Raw genomic sequence first — 25,752 nt, forward strand, 5'->3', positions numbered from 1 at the left:
CTTAGTGTCTTAACCCAATATATGTCATATAGGGCTTGAATAAAGTGCACACTGATCACAAATATAAAAGTCCTTTATTTTTTACATATTGACATTCCATTTGTGCTACAGTAAGAGGCTGGTCTAGTATTTTATTGTTATTTGCTTTTCCTAGAGAAGCACCTGATTTTACACTTTGAGGAGCCATGGTTGCTTTCACCCTACTTGTCCTATTTGTGTATGTGTGTTATTGTGTATGTTTTCTTTAAATTTGCAGTTGTTATATAACAACATTGTACAGGTAAGTAAATACTGCAGTCTGTCATTAGGTACTCCATAAATAAAGCTGCCTTTGTTGTACGCAAACCACTTGACCACAGGGCATGTATTTTGAGTCCAGTTAAGAAAAGTGATACTGGTAAAATCACAAAAAGCCATGCTAGTATCTTTTGGGTGCTCAGAAATGACACAGGTGGAACTGTATCCTTATAAGGTGTCCAAAAAAGAGGAAGTATAGAAGAGGCTGCTTTAAAAACCAGTGATGCTCGGAGCTCCAGTTCAGTGTCAGTGTGACATGATAAATATGACAGCTCTACTTCTGCTGTGGGCCGCTGTGCTGCTGGGGACCATAGGAGGGGGTTTCACTGAAGAAGGTATGTTTTCAACTCTTTTTTTTTTTTTTTTTTTTTTTAACAATTTTGCCTGTTTTAAGCACACTTGCAGAGCTATTTTTGTTTTGTTAAATCATTAGTTTTATTTAATAAGCAACAAAAATGGCAGATATTGTTGCTCTGTGAGAGGAAAAGAAACTAGTACTAGGTACAAGTAGCACCAGGAGCACAAGGAGTAGCCTAGTAGTCCATGGCAAAAAAAACAAAAACAAAACAAAAAAACAAAAAACTGACTTTTTGAATATAAAATTGTCTCAGCATTGTTAAAATAATGTTAGTATATGTAGCACTAGTGGCTCTTTATAATGTGTCAGACCGTTTAATATATTTATTGCTTTTTTTAACCACACCGGTGATTTGGACGATAATCTTTAATTTCTTAGAGGGACTTCTGCCTCCTGCCCATTTGAGGTTTGACTCTGTGGACTACAAAACCACAGTAGCGTGGACCCCGTCCTCCAACAGCTCCTCACTCAAATACAACGTCCAATGGAAGATGTAAGGATATTCGTTCAAACGCATTATGTCATCACATACTGTTTTCTAATTGACTGATGTATGTCTGCAGCTATGGCGAACCTCAGTGGGTGAACGTGGACGACTGCCAGGGCATCGAGAAGCCCAAGTGTGACCTCAGTGAAGTGACCTCTGACATCACCGAGTGGTACTACGCCCGAGTGCAAGCGACCTCACCAGCTGCTGAATCAACCTGGGCTGTGTCTCGCAGATTCAGCCCGCGTTGGGACTGTATGGCAAATACTTTTTTAAAATTAATAATTTTTTACATTCTCAATTTTTATTTTTTAAATTTTCTTAATTTATGCATGCTTCTTTTTTCAGCCCAAATTAGCCCACCTTTACTGAGGTTGAATACCACACAGAAAGGCATTGTGGTCCGTGTGAAACCCCCACGTGCACAGGTCCGAAAGAAACACAGCGATCTGTACTACAAGATCTATCTCTTGAAAGAGAATGGACAAGAGGTACACCATACTGATTAACACTAGAAAATACAATAGAAAATACACATTAAAGGTGCACTGTGTAACTTCTGTCAAATTCTTTTCTCCGTGGAGATGTTATTGCTTTGTCCGGAATGTTTCACATTATGGTATTAAACATTTCTATTTCTATCTTCTGTCTTCATGGAGACCAAACGAGACTAAATTACAGGTCAGATCTGTAGAGAGACAACCCCACTCACAGTCACAGTACCTGTTTTTCTAAGTATTTTTGAGCTATAAAACCACTTGTAATTGAATAATTGTAAGGTAGAGTTGTTTAATGTCAGACTGTGGAACATTCCAGGCGAAGCGATGACATATCCATAGAAACAAGCAAATGACGGACCCCCAACCAAAAAATTATATGGTGCACCTTTAACACAAGAGAGAGAACAGTTGCTCAGTTGACATCTGCTCACTTACCCAAAGGTTTGTGGTTGAGTTAGAAACTTTGCATATACTGTTATTGTGTTTTTGGACAAGACACTTTCACACCATGTACTTTTAATATGTATTTTACATGCATAATTTTGTTGTTGTTTGAGAAATGAAGTAAATAGAACACCACCAGTTGCATATATGAATGGAGAACTAGTGAGGGCTAGTAAAACTCAATATCTGTGCTATAACATTTTGGAGATGAACCTACATGACCTTTAATAATCCTGTTGATACCAAACGCAAACAGAAGAAAAAAAGGGGAAGAGCACAGAATAACAACAATACAAGAACATAACAACAATACATCCTCCAACATATTTTAACCTTTAGTGTTTTCTAATGATATAGGCCTATTTTGTCATGCCTGTATGCAGTTAAATCCTATTGAAAATGTTGCTGTCAATCATTTGGAGCTCACCTGTGTAAATGTACCTGTGTATTTCTTTTTTGTATAGAAGGAATTGGAGATGAACTGCTGCTTTCACAAACTCAGTCTAAAGGACGTCAAACGCAAGACGAAGTACTGTTTTCAGGCCCAGACCATACTCCCCCTGCAGGCCCGAAGCAGCATCCGCAGCCAGGTCAAATGCATCACCTTAAAGTAAGCAGTGGTGAAACGAAACAAAGTAAAAGTAGTAAAGTACTGTACATATACAAATATAGTTATTTGTATCTTACTTAAGTACATTTAAATACTTTTTACTGTTGCCTGCTCTCAAATGTAGTGACATATCTGTGCTTTTCTTCTCCACTACCTTTTTGAACAGGACTGAAAAGTAAAAGTATTTTTTATTATTGTCTGAGACCTGCTGAAGACAGCGAGGGTTTATTTTGAACATGTATGTAGTTTGAGCAAACAAAAATATACAAGTTAAAACAGCTAGAAAAAAAAACAACTATTGATTGAATTGTTTCTAAGCAATTTTTTTTTCATGTGATACTTAGGGATTACTTAAAAGTGCATTATGTTGTAACTTTTCTGGTAAGAATCCAGCACCTGGTTGTATGCAGATAGTTTTTCCCTCTACGGCAGTATGGGATTAAATTTACTCATTAATTATTATTATTCTGTTGTTGGTGTTGTTGTTTTTTTTTTTCTATTTTTAACAATAAAATAATACCTTGAAAATATACATTCTACTGTAAACGGGCCAGCCTCTCCACAAATTAAAATTGTAAATGTAAATTGGCTTGGTGCTTGTTTAATAGATAATTTTAATGTCATAATGTCAAAAATTTCTCCATGGTAGCAGATTCTCCACCCAGAAAGTTACACAGTGCACCTTTAAGTAAACAAATCAAGCAGTTCTTCCAGTAGTGAAAGTAAGAGCATGCTGATTTCATTTGCATGTTTAAATTGTAGCTCTGATCATTTTGAAACAGACGTTCTGGGCAGTATCGTCAGTGAAAGCCAACCTCTGTGTTAACAAAAGATGACAAAATGAGGAGTCAAATGTCCACTGTCACCCACTAAGAGCCTGCGGCGTAGAGACACAGAAAGGGAGGGGCACAGAAACTCCTCAATGAGAAATCCAAGATGTTCTGATTCTTTACAATAGCTATAATTATGTCTGTCCATGTTATTTTTAGATCAGTAACAGACACGGACATACGCAAATACATTCTTCTCTGTTATACTCACTGACGTTTGCTCCTCTCTCTCCTCCCTCTTCATCTCACCTGCCATCACTGAAGATAAATGAGGGACCTCGAGCTCTGAATGACTTCATGGGACTAATGCAACACCTCTACATCTTGAAAAAACAACCAATGCTACCTTTACAGACTGCCATTGAATGTTACACAGATCAGGCAAATCTCACGATCACCTGGCAATACTGTTATGTACAGTACACATATGATGCAGCTAAAATTATTAAAGGGTTCAATTTATACTGTACTTTTCTACCTCAATTAGGCACCATTCCTATACTATTATATACATGCGCTCACACAAGGCCATAAGTAGGAGTCTTGCCCAGAGACACAACAGCAGCATTGCAGGAAGCAAGAAGTGGGAATTGAACCATTATTCTAAAGTGAACTACTACTGTGTTACATGTCACTGCCTGATGGGTGTTTATCTTATATTGTGCAATTGAAAAACTTTTTACACTACTTGAAAAAATTGAACTAATAAATCTTATAGTAAATAAATGATAGTTAACCAAGTGATGTGTGTACTTATTACATTATACTTTGGAATATGATGCTGTGATGTAAACAAAAAAATCTAGCCAAGTTAAGATAATTTGAATTAAGATTTATTGATTGATGATTAAGTTTTATCATGATTTCAGTAGATTTCACTTGAATTTCACAAATGAAATGATCTATCAAAGGAATAAGAATTTTTTATACTTAAAATCTGAAAATACACACTGATTCCATTGGTAAATAATTTTAATTAACAAGTTGAATAAAGTAAAATGTTCTTAATTTAAGTGATTCACACAGTGCACTGTGTAACTTTTCTGGTCTGCTTGTCTCCATAGTGATGTTATTGCTTTGCCTGGGATGTTCCATAGTATCATATTACACAAATATATTATATGTTGTATTTATTCAATTACCTGTGTTTCTATTTTTCAGAACTACCACAAAAAACACGCATTATTACAGTGAGCAGGTCCCCTTCTCAGATCTGACCTGTACCTTGGCCTGGCGATGTCGCCCCCTTGTCTCCATGGAGATAGTGAATTTAAAGGTTGTACAGAGGATTTTTAGGGAAGTGAAACACAGTGACAGTCCTTTTTCAAATGTTGTGCATCCTCCTCCACTGCTCCCTCAGTAGAAACACCTCCTCCCGCCTCCTTACTCCAGAAATCATGCTTGTTTACATCCAGTGCGTGTTCAGAATTACTGTTGAAGTGACCTGTCTAGAAGTAATTTAGTGACCGGTGTCAGTTTTTCTTCGTCTGCTTCAGTCGCGCCATCGCTGGAAAGAATCTCCAATAATCACCTCAGTTTGGCTTCGCTCCTTTTCCCCTTCTCTTCTTCTTTCAGCGACCTCAAAAACTGATTTTCTTTTGCGGCGAACTGGTTGTGGATTCTTGTCCATCATCTCAACAAACTTTGTGCGAATTGCAAGGAAGCGACAGTTTGAAAAAGCCTCTAAGAACCGCTGCATAAACCACATAATCCCCGCACGCCGCGAATCAGTTACACTAGAAACGTAGGGAGTTTGACAACCTAACAGCCAATAGAAAATGAGGTAGCCTCGTTATCTATTGGCTGATGTTTATCTGGCCTCACTATGTCCACAGTTGAACGATTTTCATTCTTTTTTTTTTTTTTTTGGTCATCATAATTACAAGGCTGCTGTGTCTCTGTATTTTCAACTTTCGTTGACAATTTGAAACAAAACAAAAAAAATCCTCCATACAACCTTTAAATGCCATGCTGTAGAACATCCCAGGAAAAAACACCATGGAGCCAAAAAGGTGGAGGAGCCTCTACCAGAAAAGTTACACAGTGGACCTTTAACTTACCTTGCTTTGCAGTGTGTGTTAAAATATCTTCACATGTCCATAAAAACACAGAAACACTGAGCTTAATTTAGCCTTTATTTAAAATGTTGATACTTGAATCAGTGGTGAAGTAACCAATACTGTTAAGTTAACCGATCACTGATGTAATGCCAGTGATACACAAATGCTCACAATGAGGGGTTGTTCATTACATTTTAGACAGAGAAGTTCAAAACTCCCCAATAGCAGCTAGGATCAGTGGTTTTGGTCCTGGAGAAAGACACCTTAGTCTTGAATAGTAATTTGGTCCCATAGCCAACAGTCTCACATTATTGCTACAGTTATGTCAAACTGAATGGAATGTCATAGGCACAGTGGTCACTAGCATCAACGTTTCGCCCAAATATGGCAACATACACTTTTATAACCATGATTTGTGGGGCCGAACTCAACTGTCGCACTGACTGGACTTCATAGCAGGCGTTTACGGTTGCACCTGTTGATCAGTGGGGCCTTGACAGTGTTGCAACAGCAGTCATACAATACACAGCAGTTCACATTCAACATGAGCTGAAAAGACCATATACACAGCCAAGGAAAATAATACAGTATATACACAATTTGGAAGTCGATGCTCCAAAAGTGTACAATAAAACAAACAAACAAACAAACAAAAAAAACAATTTCAGAAGAACAGTGATTTAAGTTTGCAATCAGCAATCATCAGTCAATAGCTCAGAGAAAAGATGTTATATTTGTTTTTAAGGAAGTATGTGGGAGTGGCCATTTTGAACTGTGTACAGTGTGAGCCCTACTTCAACTAGAGGACATAATATACCTGTGGCACTGAACAATTTCAACACTGTCCTTTTTTTTTTTTTTTTTACACAGCACCCATGTGTTTGGGAGAGCAAGACTTCAATGTAAACGTTTTGTAAACTCAGATGTGCATATTTGAAAGGCACTAAGACATGTACATACTTTTAGAAATGCATTTGTTGCATAATACACCTGCTGTGACAGTATTGCTTTTTCTGTTATGACCACTCCCAGACTGTGCAATCTTTCAATGACTAGAATTTAAAAATTGACCATACAAAAAATAAAGTAGAAAAAAGAGAAGGCTATTTCTAATACTTTTACATAATCTATATTAGAAACATGTGACCCAGTAAAACCAATCCGGGTTTTGAATAAAAGACTCAGTAGTAACTCTGGCATTTTGGGAAGACCAGGTTTAGGCACCCGTACAGACTGTACTGCATATGCAGCACAAACAGCTTGCAGCATTGGAAGAAATCAAGAAGTAAGACATATGTACAAATAAGAAGAAAATGTGTTCAACATTTTAGGGCACATGCATGATTCTCAGCCAAAATCTAAAAGCATAGGTACATGACTCTGCTAAAGTCAAGTTTCTTCATATTAAATTACCTATAAAAATATATATAAATATAAAGGTGAGGGTTTTTGTTGCAAAGGGTGCAGCTGCGGTCAACGTTTAGCTGCACGAACAGAACAGAGAAAGGTGAAGGCAGAAGTGTGAACAAAGGTGGAAATAAGCAAATCCTGTTCCACATCTAAGGCCTTACACAACTCATCTGAGGGAGAGCACTTTCCTTGAGACTTGGAGAGGCACTAGAAAACTTAGCAGAAACAACATGACTGCTTCTACAGTAAAGAACAATAAGGCAGTATCCTGTCTCTAAACCACATCTGGTCCACGGTCACCTATGGGACATCTATGAGAGGAACTCTTTCTCCAGTTCAAAGAGCGAGGGTCTCCCGGGGGAGCTCTGAATGCGGCAGAGAGGCACAGTGCAGTCTCTCTTCTGTCCCTCTGTGTCCATGTCCAGCAGAGAGCAGCCCACAGACACCTCTGAGCCCAGCACCATACTCAAGCTCTGGGCTGCCTTATCTCCAGTCAGGTGGCCCAGAGAGTAGCTTTTTTTACTGCCCCTCAGCAGGGCCCTCAAAGACACAGGCCGAGGTTTGGGCCCGCCTTCGCCTGCAGGGGGCGCATCTGTCCCACCATTCTTCTCCTGCTTCTTCTGCACTGTCATGGGGTTTGGTAGTGTGGTTGGGCCATTTGCTGAAACATTAACAGATGCCAATATTATTATTAATTACACAAGGATAAAAATAAGATAATACAGTGACATTAGTTATTTACTAATTTACAACACTATGGGGGGTGTTACATTCACATCACATCATAAAGAGTTTAATTCTTAAATGGCAGCAACAGCTGGACAAGGGCCAGTGTTGGTTAGACTCACTGATATGGTTGTTGTACTTCTTACGGCGCAGGCGTGTTGCTGGGTTGTTGTTGGTGACCTCTGGGGGGTGTCTGCTCTGTGCTGTGTTCTGCTGTGCTGTATGTACTGTGTGTACTGTGGATTTATTGCTTGGACTGTTCACTGTAGGGTCTTGCTTGAGAGGTTGTGAGGAGCTGTTGGTGACGGATGGCTCCTCCTTCACAGGGCTAGTCTGAGGGAGCTCTGCCTCAGACTGTAAAAGACATTTGGTGGAGTTACACTCCATGATAGCTGACATGGAAAGCAAGTTGACCGCGGTGGCTGTGGATGTGGTGTGATTGGGCGCCTCGTCTTTCCGGGGCCGGGTGTTTGGAGGTGAGGTGCTTCGCCGAAACCTGGTGGCGCGTTGGAAAAGCCCCTCCTTCTTTTTCTTCTCTTCCTTCTGTGGCTCGGACTCCTCCGCAGGGGCAGAGTTCTTAAGTGCCTCCCGTAGGTCGTACCCTAGGACGACCGATGCTAACAGAGAGCCACACCCATACAGCACTGTGTCAGTTTTACGGCGGGCAGCAGTCCTCTTCAGACTGTTGGTGGGGGTATGCTGAGGTGTGGTGGAGGCAGAGGAGGTCGACGTGGTGGTGGTGTCTTCAGGAGTCTCCGAGGGACCACTCAGACTCACTGAACCTGCGCTGCTGTCCCCCAACCCACTTTGTCCACTGGGACTCTGTGGCTGCTGCTCGTCCCTCCACAGAGGTAGATCTATATAGACCTGGTTGGGGAACTTCAGCTGCTTTGGTTTGATGCTACTGTCAGAAAAGTCCAAAGGAAACATTTCATCTTTACTGAGACCAGCTGAAAAAACAAACAAGGAAACCATTAATTAAATTCATTCTCTTTTATTATCAAACAACCTTTTACAAATGTGTCTTCAGCTCACCTTGTTCAGCAAAAAGAGCAGCTAGTGGGGCATTCTTCTGACACTTATCCAGAGTGGTGGACCAGGGGTTACTGCCGTCAGAGAGAGGCCGCACTCTGAAACCACACAAACATAAAACACCGTAAACCATAACTTAACAGTGGACAGTAAAAGGTGTGTGGACATTGGACAATACCTCTCTGTTGCATTCGGCCTCTCCTTGGTCTGCACTGAACTGGGTCCCCATGTTCTCCCTTTCTTTTTGATTCCCTTCTTCACATCATCAAACTCCTCCGGCCTGAAGAGGGAGCTGCGGCCCCATGTACGATTGCTCTCATCTTTAGTAACTGTTGAATAAAGAGTCTGTAGCAGTTAAAAATGAAATGAAAACTGTGCTGCTTTAATATTAACTTTTTAATCTATACATTGAGAAATGCTTGACTGTTCTCACTACCAAAAATATGGCTTTGTTGCTGAAGCCTGCCTCAGCTCAAATCCCTTGATTTGTTAGTGACAATGTTAAAGAAGCCAGAAATGTAACTGTATATTTTTCCACACAAAACCCAGTGAAGGGAAGCTGTTAAGTACCAAAGCACCACACATCTTATACAGGAGGAGTTTGACGCTGTTAGCCACCGCACTGTTCAGAACCACACCACTGTTACAATGTTCGAGCCCAGTCCTTGCCTTTCTCGTGGACCCCTGAGTAGTGCTCGCTGGTCAGATCAACTTCCTGTTCATAGACATACATACTGTCCCTCTGCACATAGGACGTCACTAAAAGGGGCACACATTGGAGTTACCTCAGCAAACATGAAATACTGCAAAAATATCCTAAAAATAGTCAGGTCCAGTTTTGGTGATTCTTTTTCCAGTATCAAATTAATATATCTATAACTAGTGTATCTAGTATTGTCATGTGTTTTTTTTTCAGGTAGGGATGCAGATATCTGATACTTGTAACAAATATTATTATTATATGCTGATACTGGAAAATTTATTGGAACAGATATTGGTGTACAAATACTGGTTCAGCTGGTATCCTGCTGGACATACATTGATGTAATAAGACTATTCCCTGGTCTTAGTCTTGCGCCCAGAAACTCTCATAATGTTTGAACTTTTACTTATACAAAGCTGTTCTGAAGTTACTTGACAGATAAATAACAGCTACATAACACAATTGGATCAGTGTAGTCTTATTTTATTTTTGTTTAAAGGTAATAAATACTGTTTTCAGTTTCTGCGCCGCTATAGGCTGGTTGATACTTACATAGTATCGGAATCGATATCAGAACTGAAAAAGCTGGTTGAGTGCACCTTTACTTTCAGGTAAGTTTCTTGTTTATATTGTGGTGTTATATAAATAGTTTCTTCTTCTCACAGTAAAAATATGAAAGCGTGCCTGTGTGTTTTAAACAATAGCTGATCTTCACACACCTCTCGTCTAAATGTCAAATGTGAGAGCGTCTATAAAATGCGGCGGAGGAATTTGCTCCAGTTATTGCAGGGGCGTCGATGCGTGACTAAAGCCATTATCAAACTGTTCAAACAACTGGCTGTCAGCTTGTGGCTCTGAGTCCTTTGTCTGCGGCACCCTTTCACTGTGAACGTTACAGCTCCCATAAAGTTTGGAGAGAAGCACACGGGAGAAACATTCCAAATAGTGCTCACTGTTGACACAAAGATTTGACCGAGTTACAATTTATGCTCTTGACCCAGCTCAGAGCCATAGCAAGTTATACAAGCGGCTGAGTGAGCGGGTGGCGGGCTGTGACACTCACGCTGAATGGCCCGTAGCCGTGGGATGAGAGTGGGACTGCTGGGGGGGGACGAGCTGGTGCCCAGACTCCGCCTCTTGTCCATGGAGGGCGATGGCTGCACTGTGATCTTGTGCTGGAAATCTACAACACAATTAGTGGTTTAGCTTCACAATAGCAGTTCCCTAAAAGTAATTAAGCAAGACCAGACTTAACTAATTCAAAATCATTGTGAAACTGTGAATATTTGCTGCAAAACTTTCTATTGTCTTCTTTATTGTTCCATATTTTAGTCTATTTGTGTGTTTTAATTCTTAGTTAATGTGGATCTTATTTGGGTCTGCAATTTTTTTTATTCTTAGTTTCACAATAGCAGTTAATGAAGTTTCTGCCATAAAGTAATAAAATAGGACCGGTTTTAGCGCACACTAAACTAATTCAAAAGCACTGTGAATTGTTGTGGCAGCAAATGTTTATGTATTGTAAGCATTTTCATAGTTGCTCCAAAACTTGAAGATGGCCATTGGTGGTTTAGTTTCACAATAGGAGACTACAGCAGCATTTTCACTAGACTAAAAACAACAGAGATAATGAATTTTCTTCCATAATGTAATAAAGCAGGACCAGTTTTAGTGCACATACACAGACTAAACTAATTCAAAATCACTGTGAATTGTTGTGGCATCAAATATTTATGTATTGTAAGCTTTTTCATAGTTGCTCCAAAACTTTATATTGTCCTATTGTTTTTATTAATTTGGTCGTATTGTCTTATTTTATTGTTCCATATTTTAGTCTATTTATAGTTTTTAATTTAATAGTTTATTTAATGTGGTTCTTATTTTGTTCTGCTTCTTTTTATATTCTTAATAATGTCTGGTAGAGCTGAATAAAGACTCTTTCATTCAAAGTGACCTAGTGCAGCACTTAAAAACTGCTGTATGTTTATACAAATGTGCTATATATAGGCCTGTGACGATAACACATTTTGAGTCAATATGGTAATTACCATGACTGGCCTAGCTATATACATAAAGTGGATAGATATATCTAGGTAAATGATTCACACTGGAGTGGGTAAAAAAAAGTCTTACTTCTTCCCACTCCATTTCAAGCATCAATCTTCATTTGTATGAGTCAATCTTAGACTCAAATAATACCGATTGCATTAATCGCTGTACTTTCTGTTTGTTCTGCTGTGACATAGCTCGAAATCAAGAAACTAATTACAAAAATTCAGTTACTTTGTCCCATCTGGGGTACAATGGATAAGACCCCCAATTCTAACCTGAGGGCAAACTGATGCGGTTCCCATCCTTAAGTTTGAGGCGGGAGCGTTTGAATTTGCCCTTCCTCTTCTTGACGTTGGGCTTGTCTTTGTTCAGTTGGAAGATGAGGATGTTGAGCTCTCTCTCCAGCACATTGATCTCTCTTTCTGCCAGCTGCTGCTCCCTGCGCTTCAACAACTCCTCCTGAGACTTCTGCTGAAGAGCAGCTCTCGTCAGCTCCTCCTCTCGCGAACGCAGCTCCTACACACGCACACAGACACTACATTTGTACTCAAAACTAGAATTAAAATTACTTGGATACAGTAGCTCACATGTCACAATATAAAATGGCACATAAAGACTGCATTTGTTCCTACTGCACCCCCGGTATTATTAGTATAATTTTTATGTTGTTTAATTGTTCTTGTTTGTGTGGTAAAGTGTTAAAAAAACTAACAAAAACACTGCATTTGAACTAGCACAAGTTTGTCTAGGGGAAACGGGAAAAAAATATTTATCAATCTTATTAGCAAACTACCCAGCTTCTCTCTTAAATTCGTCAACACTACTTTTATTGATCTATGAGGAAAATCACTAAGACAAGTATAAAACTCAAAAAGTATAATGCCCAATCAGTTCTTAATGAACAAGAGCAATTAGAAAAGCTATATAAATCTGAATAGACAGAGGTTGTGTGATATTTAAATGTATTGTGTACGTTTTCTGGTAGAGGGTCTGTCAGATGCTTTTCTTCATGGAAATGTTATTGCTTTGTCTGAAATGTTTCACAGTACAGCATTAAACCTTTCTACCTTCATGGAGACCATACCAGAACAAGTAACAGGTCAGATCTGTGGAGAAGCAACCCAGCTCACAGAGCATCTGTGTTTCTAGGTATTTTAGAGCTATAAAACCATCTGTAATTTAATAGATGTAAGGTAGAGCTGTTTAATGTCATGCTGTGGAACATTTGAAGCAGAGCAATGTCATATCCATAGAAACAAGACGGTGACGGACCCCAACCGAAAAGTTACACAGTGCACCTTTAAGAAAGAATATATAATCCAGAATTAATTTAGACCAAAACATTTAATTACAACATTGACAGCTGTGGATTTTTGACTCTTCATAATTTCAGACATTTTCATTACTAATATGAATTAATAACCCCGCACTTCTCTTAATATACCAGAGCAGAAAAATCACAATCAAAAGCATGTGAAGAGAATGATGAGAAAAATCTATCAACAAACAACTAGTATTAAGCTATTAATAAAGCAGAAAAAATGTGATTAAGTCCACCATTGGCTGATCCATTTGCTGATCCTGCAGTTTCTCCAAACACTAATGAACCCCCCACTTTAAGCCAGTGACGGGGAACTTGTACAGAAAGCAGATTAAGGTCTTAACAAGGGGAAGTCCGCTGAACGCCTCAACTCTAATGGCTGGTTTTGTTAAACAGGCGATTATTCTGCTCACTCAATACAACTGGTTAACCTTGGGCTGGTTAAGCTTTTCCCAGAGTGACACCATGGACTATTACTACTATGTGTTTTAGTACATGTATGCCCATGGTATATAACAATGTAATAGTGGCCATAAACAAAATAGTCACACTTCAAATATATGTGCTATAGCCAGGCCTGTCACGATAACAAATTTTGAAGTGCAATATTGCAGAAGTAAAAAGAGATGATTAAACATAATATTGAATCTAATTTATACCACTGACACAATAACCCAAGGGCAGATTTAAATCACAAAAAATATTCTAAATGTACAATATTATTAAAAAATATCAAGAGCTGTAAAGAATAAATAGCAGAATTAAACACTTTAGTACTTAGTTTGCTTCTGTAATGAGAAGGGATGTAACAATAACTGAAATATCGTGATATTGTATCGTCAAAACTCTCACAATAATATCGTGGACCATCACAATATACTGAATTATAAGTCTCTTTGCTTAAATTAAGAGTTATGGTGCAGCAATAGCTAATAAAAAGACAAAGGGAACTACAAAGACCATGATCCTTTGCTCCATTTCAGTGTAGACTACAAGAAGAAATAATTGTTCTAAGCACTTTTAAGTCTTAGTTCTTTGGACTAAATCTTGTCAAGGCATTTTAAGAAGAAGTAGCATATTAACAGTTTTGTTTGCCTCCACAAAATATCACAATAAATATACTGTGAGATGTATCTCGTGAAAATATCGTACCAAGAGATTTGGATATTGTTACATCCCTAATAGTGAGCCTCCCCACCATATCGTGAGCTTTCCCACGATATAGTAATAAATATCGATATCGTTCATGTTCATACCGTGACGATATCATATCGTGAGACTTGGACATCGTTTAAGATATCCAAGGATATCTAAGGATCTCTAATAAGATTTAACCTTTTATCAGTTAAATCTTATTGTATAGCCAAAAAATAAGAAAAAATTTCCCAGTAGCACAAAGAAAAAAAAATACCCACAATAAATATTGACCCCAAAAAATATTGTTCCAGCTGTCATATATTGAAAAAAAAATGTATTGTGGCAAGCCTTGTCAATAGTACTGCACTAATGTAAAATCATAATACAGTGGTTGTCAGTTTTCTGCTTGATTTGACTTGACTTGACCCAATCTGAAACAGAAATATGAACCTAAACAGGAACTTTGGTGCTGTTACCTTCTCTTTGGTCCTAAGCTCATCAAACATTTCTTGGATTTCCACACGCCAGTCGTCCTGCATAATATGGAAGGAGTCCTGGGGCATAGTGGCCATCACAGCCTCCTCTATGGCCGACAGCTGCTCCAGGATACAGGAGAAGGAGGGGCGCACGTGGGGGTCCTGGTCCCAGCATTCTGAACAACATCATTCATGAATATCACATTTGTTTTTCTTGTGTTGCAACATCTGCTATAATAATCATGACAAGCACATAATTACACAGGGAATTATGGCAAAGAAGCAATTAATCTGTAATATAATCTGTAATTATATGAGACAGGACATGCCAGGACAAAAACGCCCACTTTACAAAGACAACTTAAGCTATTAGAATTGTGTAACAAAATTGACACACTGGATGCATTGTAATCCTTTGTTTTTGTGCAGACTTGTGCTGTGTGATTCACCTTCCATGAGCTTGGCAAAGGGTTCAGGACATGTGGATGGGATGGGTAACGTTAGTTTATTGACCGCAACACCATATGCAACTGCAAGGCCATCAATCCCTCTGTATGGCACTTCTCCAGTCAACAGCTCCCACAGCAAAACACCATAGCTACAAAAGACAGCATGAATCAATATTTCATGTCACGATAACACATTTTTAAGCACGATATATAGCTACAGACATATATACTGTGATAAATGATAATACTGAGACTGGTTTATGTCACTGTCACAAAGCAGGATGATCCTGGTAAACACATTTTGAAATATACAGTGTCATTAAAAAGCCTGAGCTGCAGAATTAACCGATAATCAGCCATTGCAGTTATTTTTTCTACACTCTACAGCTAATATCTTTCTTTATTACAAAGAAATGGCAAAAATCTCCCCCAAAATATATTGTTCTAGCTATCATATGCGTAATGATAAGTCAATATTGTATCACAGGCTCAAAGAAGACCAGATGACAGCGTACCTCCATACGTCACTGCCTTTGGAGAAGAGGGACGACTTGATGACCTCTGGGGCCATCCAGGAGTACGTTCCGGCGGCAGACATCTTTGTAGTTTTGTGCCACTCCCGAGCCAGGCCGAAATCTGTGATCTTCAATGTCTTCCTCCCGATGTCATCATTCTCAATCCTTTCAAGTAATAAAAACTAAAAAGACACAACAACAAACAGCACAGTAAGACACAGACTCAGAATTATAAATTATAAGGGCTACTGGCAATTATTAGGAGGGTGGCAATGATACTTTAAAGATCCTATATCACATAAAATTTAGTTTTGTGAGATTTTTAGCCACGTTATAATGTTGTTACCTTCTCAAAAACATCTGGAGTCATGTTTTGTTTAATTCAAACATGTTTGAGTAAGTTTTTTTTATTATTATTAGTCTGTTTACATCTCCAAAGTTAACAGCTACCTTTTACCTTTAGTTCAATAGAGATTGGCATTTCCAGGGCTGAAATTATCCAGATGATTCTAGTGAAGGTGTATGGAGTTTGAAACACAGTGGAGCACTTCCTGTATTATCACATGACATCACAAGGTGGCCAGAGTGTTTTCCATTTGAGAGAAGAACTCAGCCTAAATGCAAGATTTGTATTAAACATGTGTGAATGAAACAAAACACAACTCCGGATATGTTTGTGATGAGGATACAACACTGTGGCATAGATCAGAAAATAATGTAATATGGGCCCTTTAACTGAATAAAATGTTTGTATTTAACAGCAACATTAATACACATTGTATTGCTTCAAATTGCAAGATGAGATTACAATTCAATTACTTTGCGAAAAGCACAGATCTTATGTTTTTTTCAATTTATGCTTTTCTGTATGCTGTGTAACTATGAACTTATCAGTTAAGTCATGATTTAAAAGTACATTCTTTAAAAACCTTTAGAGCTATAACATCGTAAAGACCTGCTGCAGTGTGTGGGTGAGTGGAGGAGATGACAGTGGATATGTAAAGGCCAAAAGCAGTACGCAGGTCATATATTACTGTAGAAACAAGAGGCTGACAGAGCCACAAAGCACCTGTCCTCGGGTCCTAGAAGTGTTTAGCACATTAAAGATCCCTCCAAACTTCACAGTAACACTACACTAGGCCCAGGGTACAAGGTTGTGACATGTGAACCCAAGAGTGGACAATCTCAACCAAAAAAGGCAACTATACACTGATTTTTGTTAACAATTTTAAAGACAACTTTGACCATTTTTTGTGAGGATTTTAGAGCTTAAAAGGCCTATATTATACAGATTTTTTTTAAAATCTGTATAATATATTTGTATAACAGATAAAAAAAATTCTGTGTTATAATCAAAAACATACCCGGAGTTTTATTTACACGCTTTTTTACACACAAACCCTACATATTTCGACAGTGTTCTTCTCTCAATCCCCTCCTCTCCACCTTGTGATGTCATGTGATAATACAAGAAGTGCTCCACTGTGTTTTTAAACTCCATACACCTACACTAGAATCATTTGGATAATTTCAGCCCTGCAATTGCCAATCTCTATTGAACTAAAGGTAAATGATAGCTGAAAAGGTAAATGAAAGGTAAATGATAGCTTGAAAACTAGCACTTCATGACATCACAAGATGGAACAGAGCATTTGAGCTTTGGAGTTATAGACAGACTACTAATAAAAAGATTACTCAAACATGTGTGAATGAAACAAAACACAACTTCAGGTATATTTTTGATGAGGGTAACAACATTCTAACAAGGCTTAAAACTTAGTAAGGTAAATTTTGAGCAACATAGGACCTTCAATATTTGCATGTTAAATATCTCTGATCATAATAAAGATCCAGTCTTCAACAAATATGAATAATTTGTTGTGGTATGGTGATTGTAAAATGGAATCGCGTGAGCACACTACTTAAGACTCTTTGATCCTTTGATGCTTGTGGTGTTATTTTCAACATTTTGTTTTTAACCCCTGCCAAGATCTACTCACATTACCGACTGTCCCATTTCATTATTGACACGCAAAGATCCTACCGCAACTCAACCTTTTTATAGTCTCCTCTGCTCCAGCGGTGATTCTCAAAGCTGTTTAAAAAGCCCCTTTAGGTACCTTAACCGAGCAACTTAAAGGGAAAATATTGTACAGGGAGACAAAAGGAGGTGATAAAACCAGTCTGTTTCCTTTGTCCATACTTGGACCTTGTGGTCAGATTCCCATGGGAAAAACAACAGAATGATAAGGTTAAAGATACACTTTGGATTTTTTCAGTGTTTGTACAAAGAAAGTTACATGTTATTATTTTTGGTCTTATCAATTAAAAGCTTTCAACACTACATAGATGCTGAATGAGCTGGCTGCATTATCACTGCTTCAGTGACCTTGGACCAAACTCCTACAAAATGATAACGTGAAAAAACACACACACTACTTAGCAACTACAAAACTATATACTACAATATATAAGGTCTTATTTTCTTTACTTATTTTCTTTCAAAATCAGTATATTCTATTATTTCATAAATGAACTCAAAATTGCAGGTCAGTATAGCAGGTTGTATCGGTAAATGCTCAGTATATATTGTAACATAAAAAGGCCTGGCTGTCACTATAATACATTTTGAAGCACGATATACTGCTACAGAGATAAACGATAATATAGAAACTACTTTGTGCCACTGACAGAAAGCAGGTAAACCAATTTTAATAATTTAACCAATAATAATTTAATTTTAATAAGAGACTAACATTAAAAGGCCTGAATCAACTAATAAATAGCCATAAGTTACTTATTCTACCCTCTACAGCTCAAACATTATTGTAATATAACAAAAATAACAAAAATCTGCCCATGATGCCCAAGAAAATGTATACAGGATCAATACAGAGCCCAAAAATATACTGTTCTTGCTTTCACGTATTGAACAATAAGTCAATATAATAATTATCATGATGACAGGCTGACACATAACATTTTTGATAACCCTGTGTGGTCACTGTATCATTGACTTAAAAATGTCCTTTCTTTAAACTTAAACTGACTTAAGTGGAAATAAAACAGTGTACTTGACAAATATCTGTCATGTTTATGTGATTTGATTCTTGCAGTGGACTTTACAGTGGCCTATGTCAGTAGTCTACAGTGTAGTGTGGCGCTATGTAGCTCCTCTGGGTCTGCATTAAAACACAGCTAATGGTGCCATTACTAGCCTTGGGCACTAAGGGGATCCTCTACCCAGGTCGCAACAATGGGATTTCCATTACAAACAGGTTTCATTGCACCAATGATATACTCCTCTACTTCCTGTTGTCAAGCTCTCTCTCAGTGATTCCATAGATTCCTCCCAGCAGGCTCTGTAGGTTCATAATGACTTATGGTGGCTTAGTTACACAACCCAGCAGAACAGTGGTTTGGGGATAAACCCGGTCTGCGCTGATTGGCCTCTAGAATATCATGCCAAATACTTTCTTTGTGGCTCCCTGGTACTTCAGTGTCAGCCCTCTAGAAATCTCTGATAAAAGACAGTATCTTTTGTCCACATGACTCCATGCTGACGTCCATCACACAAAAACACCTTTTAGTACAGCCATTTTGTCACTGGGCTCAAGAAAGAGCTGCTGGTACACCAGAAAATTAGGTCTTAAGTATATAGCAATCAGTGGTTAACTCTGATGTTTATGGACTGAATGAATAATGCATTGCAAAGCACTAACCTTGAAAAGCGCAGTATATCCAAGACATTAATATTGTTATCATGCCATTAAAATGAATACACAAGAAGCATAACAAGTCAATCGAATTATTTTGCAGAGCACTAAATTACAACTGCAGGAACCTCACAGGACATCAACAAATTGTAAAGTCTGAAAAGTATCACGATTGCCATGCTTTCACTGCCTTTTTTTCTTATATTGCCTCTCTATCTGAACTGTGTGCTACATATAGTACAATATGACTCTGAATATATCAACACGCACTTACATTGTGTCATCTTATTTAGCCGTGTGTATTAGTATTGCAAACAGCAATTTTACACACATTTATGTATTTAAGTATTGTGGCACAAATTATGTCTTTTTGTATATTGTATGAAAAATATGACTCACAGACATAGCCTTAAGTACAAGAAGTAGGATTGTTGTCCAAATGTTATAAAAATATATCTTAAAAGAAGACTGAAAAATTTGTGCCAAAAGTAAGTGATTTGGACATTTGTGTTTAAGTAACCACAACAGCTCACATGGCATCGTACAGTCTTTAGTGTGCTTCTGGTTTAAGTGACACTTTTGGACACAACCCTTTTTGTCCGGGTTTAGTACTTATTGTGGATTTATGATGGCGTTCCATTAAAGCTGAACTATATAAAAATGTAAATATGTTTTATAAATAGATTATCTGCCTCAGAGCGTAAACCCACACTACTGAGAAAGTATTGAGGACAAAAGCGAGTGGACCAAACTATGAGACAATCTTGCCAAAAGCACAGGACCCACACTGGTCTCTTCACTCTGTATGGCTGTGCTCCAGCCTGGCTTTGTTACTAACCCCACTTTGAAGCCCACCTCCCATGACCTCCTCTAATTTCTAGGGTCTCTCAAAGACAAACAAGCTCTAACAAGATCGAGAGCTCCATTCACATGAAATAAAATACTGTTTCCATATGAACAAAAAATATGACTGAAGTAGATGTGCCAATAAGACTAACATATTAATGTAAGCATAGGAGATAGTGGATTGGAAATATACCAAACTGTGCTATTTTTTCTGAAAAAAATTGCAATCACAATTAGATTTGTGTTATGCAGTAGTAGTATGTTTTAACAGCAGGAATCAGTTCAGACTTCAGAGGGCACGACGCATCCAGGAGCACCAATATGTGACAATATCATGCATTTAAGAACATGCTTGCAACTCTAAACTGCGGAGTAAGCAGGTTTTGTGCAAAAGAGACGGGATATTATTTGTGACCATTGGAATGGTGTTTTTAATTTGTCTAAGAAAGAGCACACAAACTTAACTGTGTATCTACAGATACTGTTTTGAGGTGTCCGACTCCCTTTCTTCTATATTTTCTTATTCTTCCAAAAGTGTAGACAACAGTGCAACGCAACTGGAGCTGGCTGCAGCCCCGAGGCAGACCCCACCCTGGGTCCATCCCGTCCTGGTCTTCAGGCAGGCCCATCTTTCATGAGCAGCAGAGGGAAGATCATACACAGAGCTGTGTCTTCAAAGCTGCTCTCACGCTTCTTCCCTTTGCCCGAAAAGCCTCCAGGTGAGTGGAGGCTGTTTTTGAAAACTCTCATTAACCATCAATGTTGAAATCAGATTTATTATGTTTCAAAAACTTTTTTTTAAACTTTTATACACACCATCTTGAGTGCACAATTTGAGATTTTTTTTTCTTTCTGTTCTTGTGTAAAGTATAAGTATTAAATGGTGTAAAACCAATGAGATTTGCAAGTAGTAACCATTCAAAAAATAATAATATTGAATATGTAAGATTGTAATCGGTTCCTCTTACCATGTAATACATTTTACTTCCTCCAATTTTACTGTACTTTTAATGGAAGATTAGTGCCATTAGCTCCATTTTAGAAGCAAATGAGTCCCAGACCTAAGAGTGCTTGCTTTACTAACAGGCTGCTAAACTCTGGTGTGCCTGTTGAAACCAGAGAGCCCCCAGGCCCTGGGGATGCTGGGAAAAGGATCAAGGCTAAAGGCTGCCTAAATCCATCTATCATGGTCACGTCTCTCTGGGTCGCTTTGTCTGCTCACTTCCTCTTCTGGTGTTTAAGTTCAAATCAGCTCATAACACAGGCATTCAAGCCAAAATGTGTAGCACAAGGACCTTTCTGCCATGTTAGCATCTATTAAAGTGCCAGTGGGCCAGCAAGGCCATTGGTGGATTTTGAAGGTAGCTTCTCTCTCAGCTGTGGGCCTTTTCCCTTTTCAGCCTGTCCCCCAACAATAGGTGCAGTCAGGGAGAGGTCATAAAAAACAGTGTGAAAGCATCTCCACTCCTCCTCTCTCCCTCTGCCCATTCTCTGAGCACACAAGGACAGGCACTAACTGTCCGAGTGTCACCGGGGTAATTGTGGGGAAGCTAGAGCAAAGCTACCCTGCAACACGTCAAGCTTTGGCAATACAACCCCTTAGCCTAATATATAATCGTAATACATTCATAATAATATATAACAAATTACATTACAAAAGATTACATTTGGCTGTTTTCTCTGCCTGATTGTTTACATATTACCAAGCCCTAATTAGCCTAGACAATGACATAAGACAGTGTAAGTGCACATGCTCCAAGCACACTGCAACAGTTCCAATGGCATTCTACACACATTCCTCACATAGTGAGTGACTGCTGCACAGAAGTGAAACTCTAGTTTATGTGGGCTTGGGCTCCTGGCCCCAAGCCAAGTTTCACAGTTATTATTTTTTACCTTATCAAGTGCTCTGTAATGCGCTGCCACTCCTCACCTGACGAGAATCACTTGGAAACAGCAAAAGAAATGAAGGTAAACAAAGCACAAATCTAAAAGATAATTCAATTTTATTTTAGTAATGACATACATGTAATAGCACTGGAAATGTATGAGCCACATACTGCTTAAATCAAGTTAATGTCAACTTTCTTTTCTGTTTGAGTTTGTGCAAGCCCAAAAGCTAAAGATACTGACATGAGAGGAAAGGTAAGTTAAGAGGGGAAAGAAATGGGAAGGAAACCCTCAGTCAGAGCTAATAAAAGAGGAGCTGCTCTATGGGAGATTAAATATGAACGGAACAAAACAAAACCAGGGCTTTGAGACCCTCCGAGTTCTAGCCATTCTTTTGGCCACAGTAGCCTAGCAACCGCTGCTTGACCAGTCCATTGTGCAAACGTATGTTAAGCTTTTATCCCTCATTAGCAACATTCCTCCCTGCAGGCTGGGATTTTCCAGATTAGGTTGAAAAACACAAAAGAGATTGGCCAAATCTCACTGACTTCCAACATATTACTTTACAGGCTAATCATTGATCAAATAGCTGCATGTTTGTCTGTGTGAGAGTGTGTACTCTGTGAGCTGATAACTGACTGGCTCAGGCTGAGAAGTTGAGTCCAGACTAAGATGAGGTGTTTTGGCTGTTATTTTGGGTCTTTGTTGACTGTGAGTACAACAGTGCAAAGTCTAAAAATGGGCTTCCCGAGATGTGTCACACACCCAGCACCTCAGCCGGCCCTTTAGCCGAGGGGCTGCAGAGTGGGCTGATTACTTCTATAAAACTTTTCTAAACACACAGGGCAAAAACATGGCAGCACATGTGTGTGCACGCGTGCGTGTATGTGGAGCAGTGTTTTCTGAACCCTCTGTCCTCTTTACAGGCAAACACAAACCTGCACTCATTCACATTTAAGTCAACACTCATATTGATACAGATGTTCAGGCTCCTGACCCAAGCGCTCTCAGCTCCCTGCTGTTATCTGCTGGGCTCACTACAATGGCCTTCTATATTGTTATTATATTCGGTTGTGCCATTTGAATGAAATAATCACACAATTGAACATTTACTTTTACTCTACTTTACAAGTGTTCCAAATGCTGACATGTTTTCATAATAATACAAGACAATTTAGGTTATGAGTTTCCAGCAGATGTGACTCTGCTCTGCACTGACCAAATAGAGATACGTGCAAGTATAATATATGCAAAAGTATGATCTATGCCTGCATGTTTGTCCATGACTTTAAGTCTGTTGCACACTCTGCTTTGATGCTTCTGAGCCTCAGACAGGTGAGGCACCGGAACACTGACAAAGTGCAGGGGTCGTGTTACACTCACACACCTGGAGGAAGGGGCTACGTGACTCACTGTGAATATATTATGCAGTCTTCTTTCATTTACTCATCAAACAAAGACTCTAATCTTTTTGTTGTCAGATGTCACTATCCACAGTCAGTAAATAAATTCAGAAAAAGGTTTATATTCCATTTCTGTAAAAATGGAATGCCAGATACTGCTCATAAGCAGAGTTTAACACCTGAAATGTGGTCTTTGATCATGCCTGGAGCTTGTCATACCCTATGACCTCATTATCAGTGGTAAACAACGCAGTTGACTAAAACCATGGCCTGACAGTGGGTTGATATGGTTAGTGTTTAGTAAATCTTTGAATATTTGAACACAGGGAGAGCCTGAGGTGATGAGGGGGCTGGGAAGGTGTGTTGTGTGTGTAAAAGAGTGAGGGGATGGGAACTGGGGTGCAGCTGAGCAAACTGACCCGATTTCACATCCTCATGACAGTATACCCCCTCCCACTGCCTATCCTAATAGATCTATCTTAACTAAAACTGATAACTTAAGTACTCCAAATAAGAATAAAGACAGCATTTTGTGCAGCTCTGGATAAGAGTATGCCCAGTATACAATTAAAACCTCTCAAATGGGCCTGTTTTATGCATACCAGATGTTTGCCTCAAATAAAAATTGAGGTAATTTGTCATCAGTTAAATAAAATAATAAATGAAAACAGCTACAACTGTACTTACTGTTACTAGACTTTAGGTCCCGGTGAATGATGGGTACTACGGCTCCTTCGTGCAGATAGTGCATCCCTCTAGCGATTTGCACGGCCCAATTAACCAAGATGTGAGGTGGGATACGTCTTCCCGTCAGTGCCCGGTTTAGAGTCCCACCTCGGGCATATTCCATGACCAGACACAGGTTTGGCTCCTCCAAACAAACGCCCTCTAGCTTGATAATGTTCGGGTGCTGCAGCATTGAAAATAGTTTTGCTTCTTGTTTAACACTGGCAGCGGTAGCTGTTATGTCCTCGTCTGGATCTTGCCGAGCGGCCTTCACAGCCACCTCCTGATCTTTCCATGTTCCCCGGTAAACTTTGCCAAATCCGCCCACGCCTATGATTTCTTCTAAAACCAGTTCACTGAATGGAATCTGTACAGGAGAGCCTGGCACTCGCTCTGGCGTAGTGGTGGCAGGGATACGATAAATTGCAGGCTGATAAGTGACATAGTTCGATGGAAAAATCCCGACCCGGTGGTTAACTTTACCCGTCCACCAGCCCTCGTCACCAGATATAGCAGCGTCCTTGGACAGAACCTCCACCACGTCCCCACGACGCAGACTGAGCTCGTCTTCCCCGCTGGCCTCATAGTCATAAGCAGCTGTCCACAGGGACCGAGATGGGCACAGAGGGGCAGAGTGGGCCCATGACCGCGCTGTGGGGGGCTCAGTCCAGCCATGCTCCCCCGTCCCACCGCCTTCCGGCCGCCCTTCACCGTTTGGGAAAGCGGCCTGAGAGACATCCATATCTTAGTGGCCGTAGCGGCACCATAGGGTGCAGAGCCTTTAGGTCAAACTGTAGAATATTGACGGTAAAAAGTATGTTTAAATAGCATTGTTATGTCGCATCTGACATGACAGGAGAAAATGAGAGCAAAGGGGAATTCCCTGCCCTGCGCAGTGCAGGCTCCCTGTGTCCAAAGTCCTGAGAGCACCCACTCCGTATCCACGTCGCCGCTCCTCAAATGTCCCACGGTCACTCCAGAGCAAAGTTACTTCAAAAGCGAGAATATGTGACTAGCGTCATCAGTAATAAATGCTTAGTAAGCGGTGCTCTCATAAACAGGCAAATCGTACAATGATCTCAAGCATATCACCCCTGGTCTGATGAAAGCTAACGCGCAGGAGCTAAAGCTAGCCTCTACTTCACTGATGGGTTGGTTGCAAAGTTTTCGCAGGTGCCGCAGGAGGTGCACCTGCCCCTGCTCTCGGAGCGCTCAAACTACTGCAAGAGGCTCCGATCTGAAGGGCACCGCAAAGGTCGTTCAGCAGATATTTTGATATGTAAGATTTAAATAGCTGTTTGCATAAGTTACATCCATATCTTTAGTACATACCACACTTTTAGCTAGCAAGTTAGCTTAGCATAGAACCGCTGTCTAATACCGCACTTGAAAAAAGTTGTTCAGTTGTTTTAACAAGAATTATTACCAAACTATACTGTACTGTATGCACCAGTTGTAATCGCGAGGATCGAAATGCCTTAAAAACATCTTGTTTTCAATATAGCAAAAAAGAAAAGCTGGAGTTATTCGTCCGTTTTAATCAAAACAACCCCCATCGCATAGTCCTCATTCGGAGCCCAACGCAGCAGTGGAAGAGTCCGAGACGCTGCGCTCTGCTGCTGGCGCTGGAGGACACTGATTGGTCAGCTCAGTATCACGTGACCGCCGCAACACCGGGGGAGGGGGAGGAGTCTGCGGAGGAATGTGAGAGCGCAGCGCGCGAGAGCGCCTTAAAGCTGTGGGAAAAGAGCCCTGTGACCATGG

General features: G+C 39.6%; 2 protein-coding genes across 3 annotated transcripts; one reads left to right on the forward strand and one right to left on the reverse strand.

The window, feature by feature from the left end:
- Positions 1-523: 523 nt before the first annotated feature.
- On the forward strand, positions 524-4,266 carry il22ra2 (interleukin 22 receptor, alpha 2). 2 transcript variants are annotated; one of them, XM_020921353.2, is made up of 6 exons: positions 524-632; positions 1,034-1,148; positions 1,219-1,397; positions 1,491-1,633; positions 2,551-2,696; positions 3,791-4,266. In XM_020921353.2, exons 1-6 carry the CDS (start codon positions 554-556, stop codon positions 3,792-3,794), a joined length of 666 nt encoding a protein of 221 aa, XP_020777012.2. In that variant the 5' UTR covers positions 524-553; the 3' UTR covers positions 3,795-4,266. The 2 variants fall into 2 exon arrangements, with proteins under 2 accessions (XP_020777012.2, XP_055018482.1); XM_055162507.1 differs by lacking the exons at positions 2,551-2,696; positions 3,791-4,266 and adding an exon at positions 1,727-2,077.
- A 1,382-nt stretch (positions 4,267-5,648) lies between these two features.
- map3k21 (mitogen-activated protein kinase kinase kinase 21) lies at positions 5,649-25,563 on the reverse strand. Its single transcript, XM_055162637.1, has 10 exons — positions 23,950-25,563; positions 15,408-15,588; positions 14,893-15,041; positions 14,444-14,619; positions 11,785-12,025; positions 10,521-10,640; positions 8,933-9,083; positions 8,758-8,852; positions 7,845-8,672; positions 5,649-7,657 (listed from the first exon to the last, which is right to left on the reverse strand). The coding sequence occupies exons 1-10, from the start codon at positions 24,728-24,730 to the stop codon at positions 7,308-7,310; spliced, it is 3,072 nt and encodes a 1,023-aa protein (XP_055018612.1). The 5' UTR covers positions 24,731-25,563; the 3' UTR covers positions 5,649-7,307.
- Positions 25,564-25,752: the final 189 nt, after the last annotated feature.

Source organism: Boleophthalmus pectinirostris, unplaced genomic scaffold (genome assembly GCF_026225935.1).
Source record: "Boleophthalmus pectinirostris isolate CB_2022bp ecotype Guang Dong unplaced genomic scaffold, ASM2622593v1 HiC_scaffold_5, whole genome shotgun sequence".
Taxonomy (NCBI): Eukaryota; Metazoa; Chordata; class Actinopteri; order Gobiiformes; family Gobiidae; genus Boleophthalmus; species Boleophthalmus pectinirostris.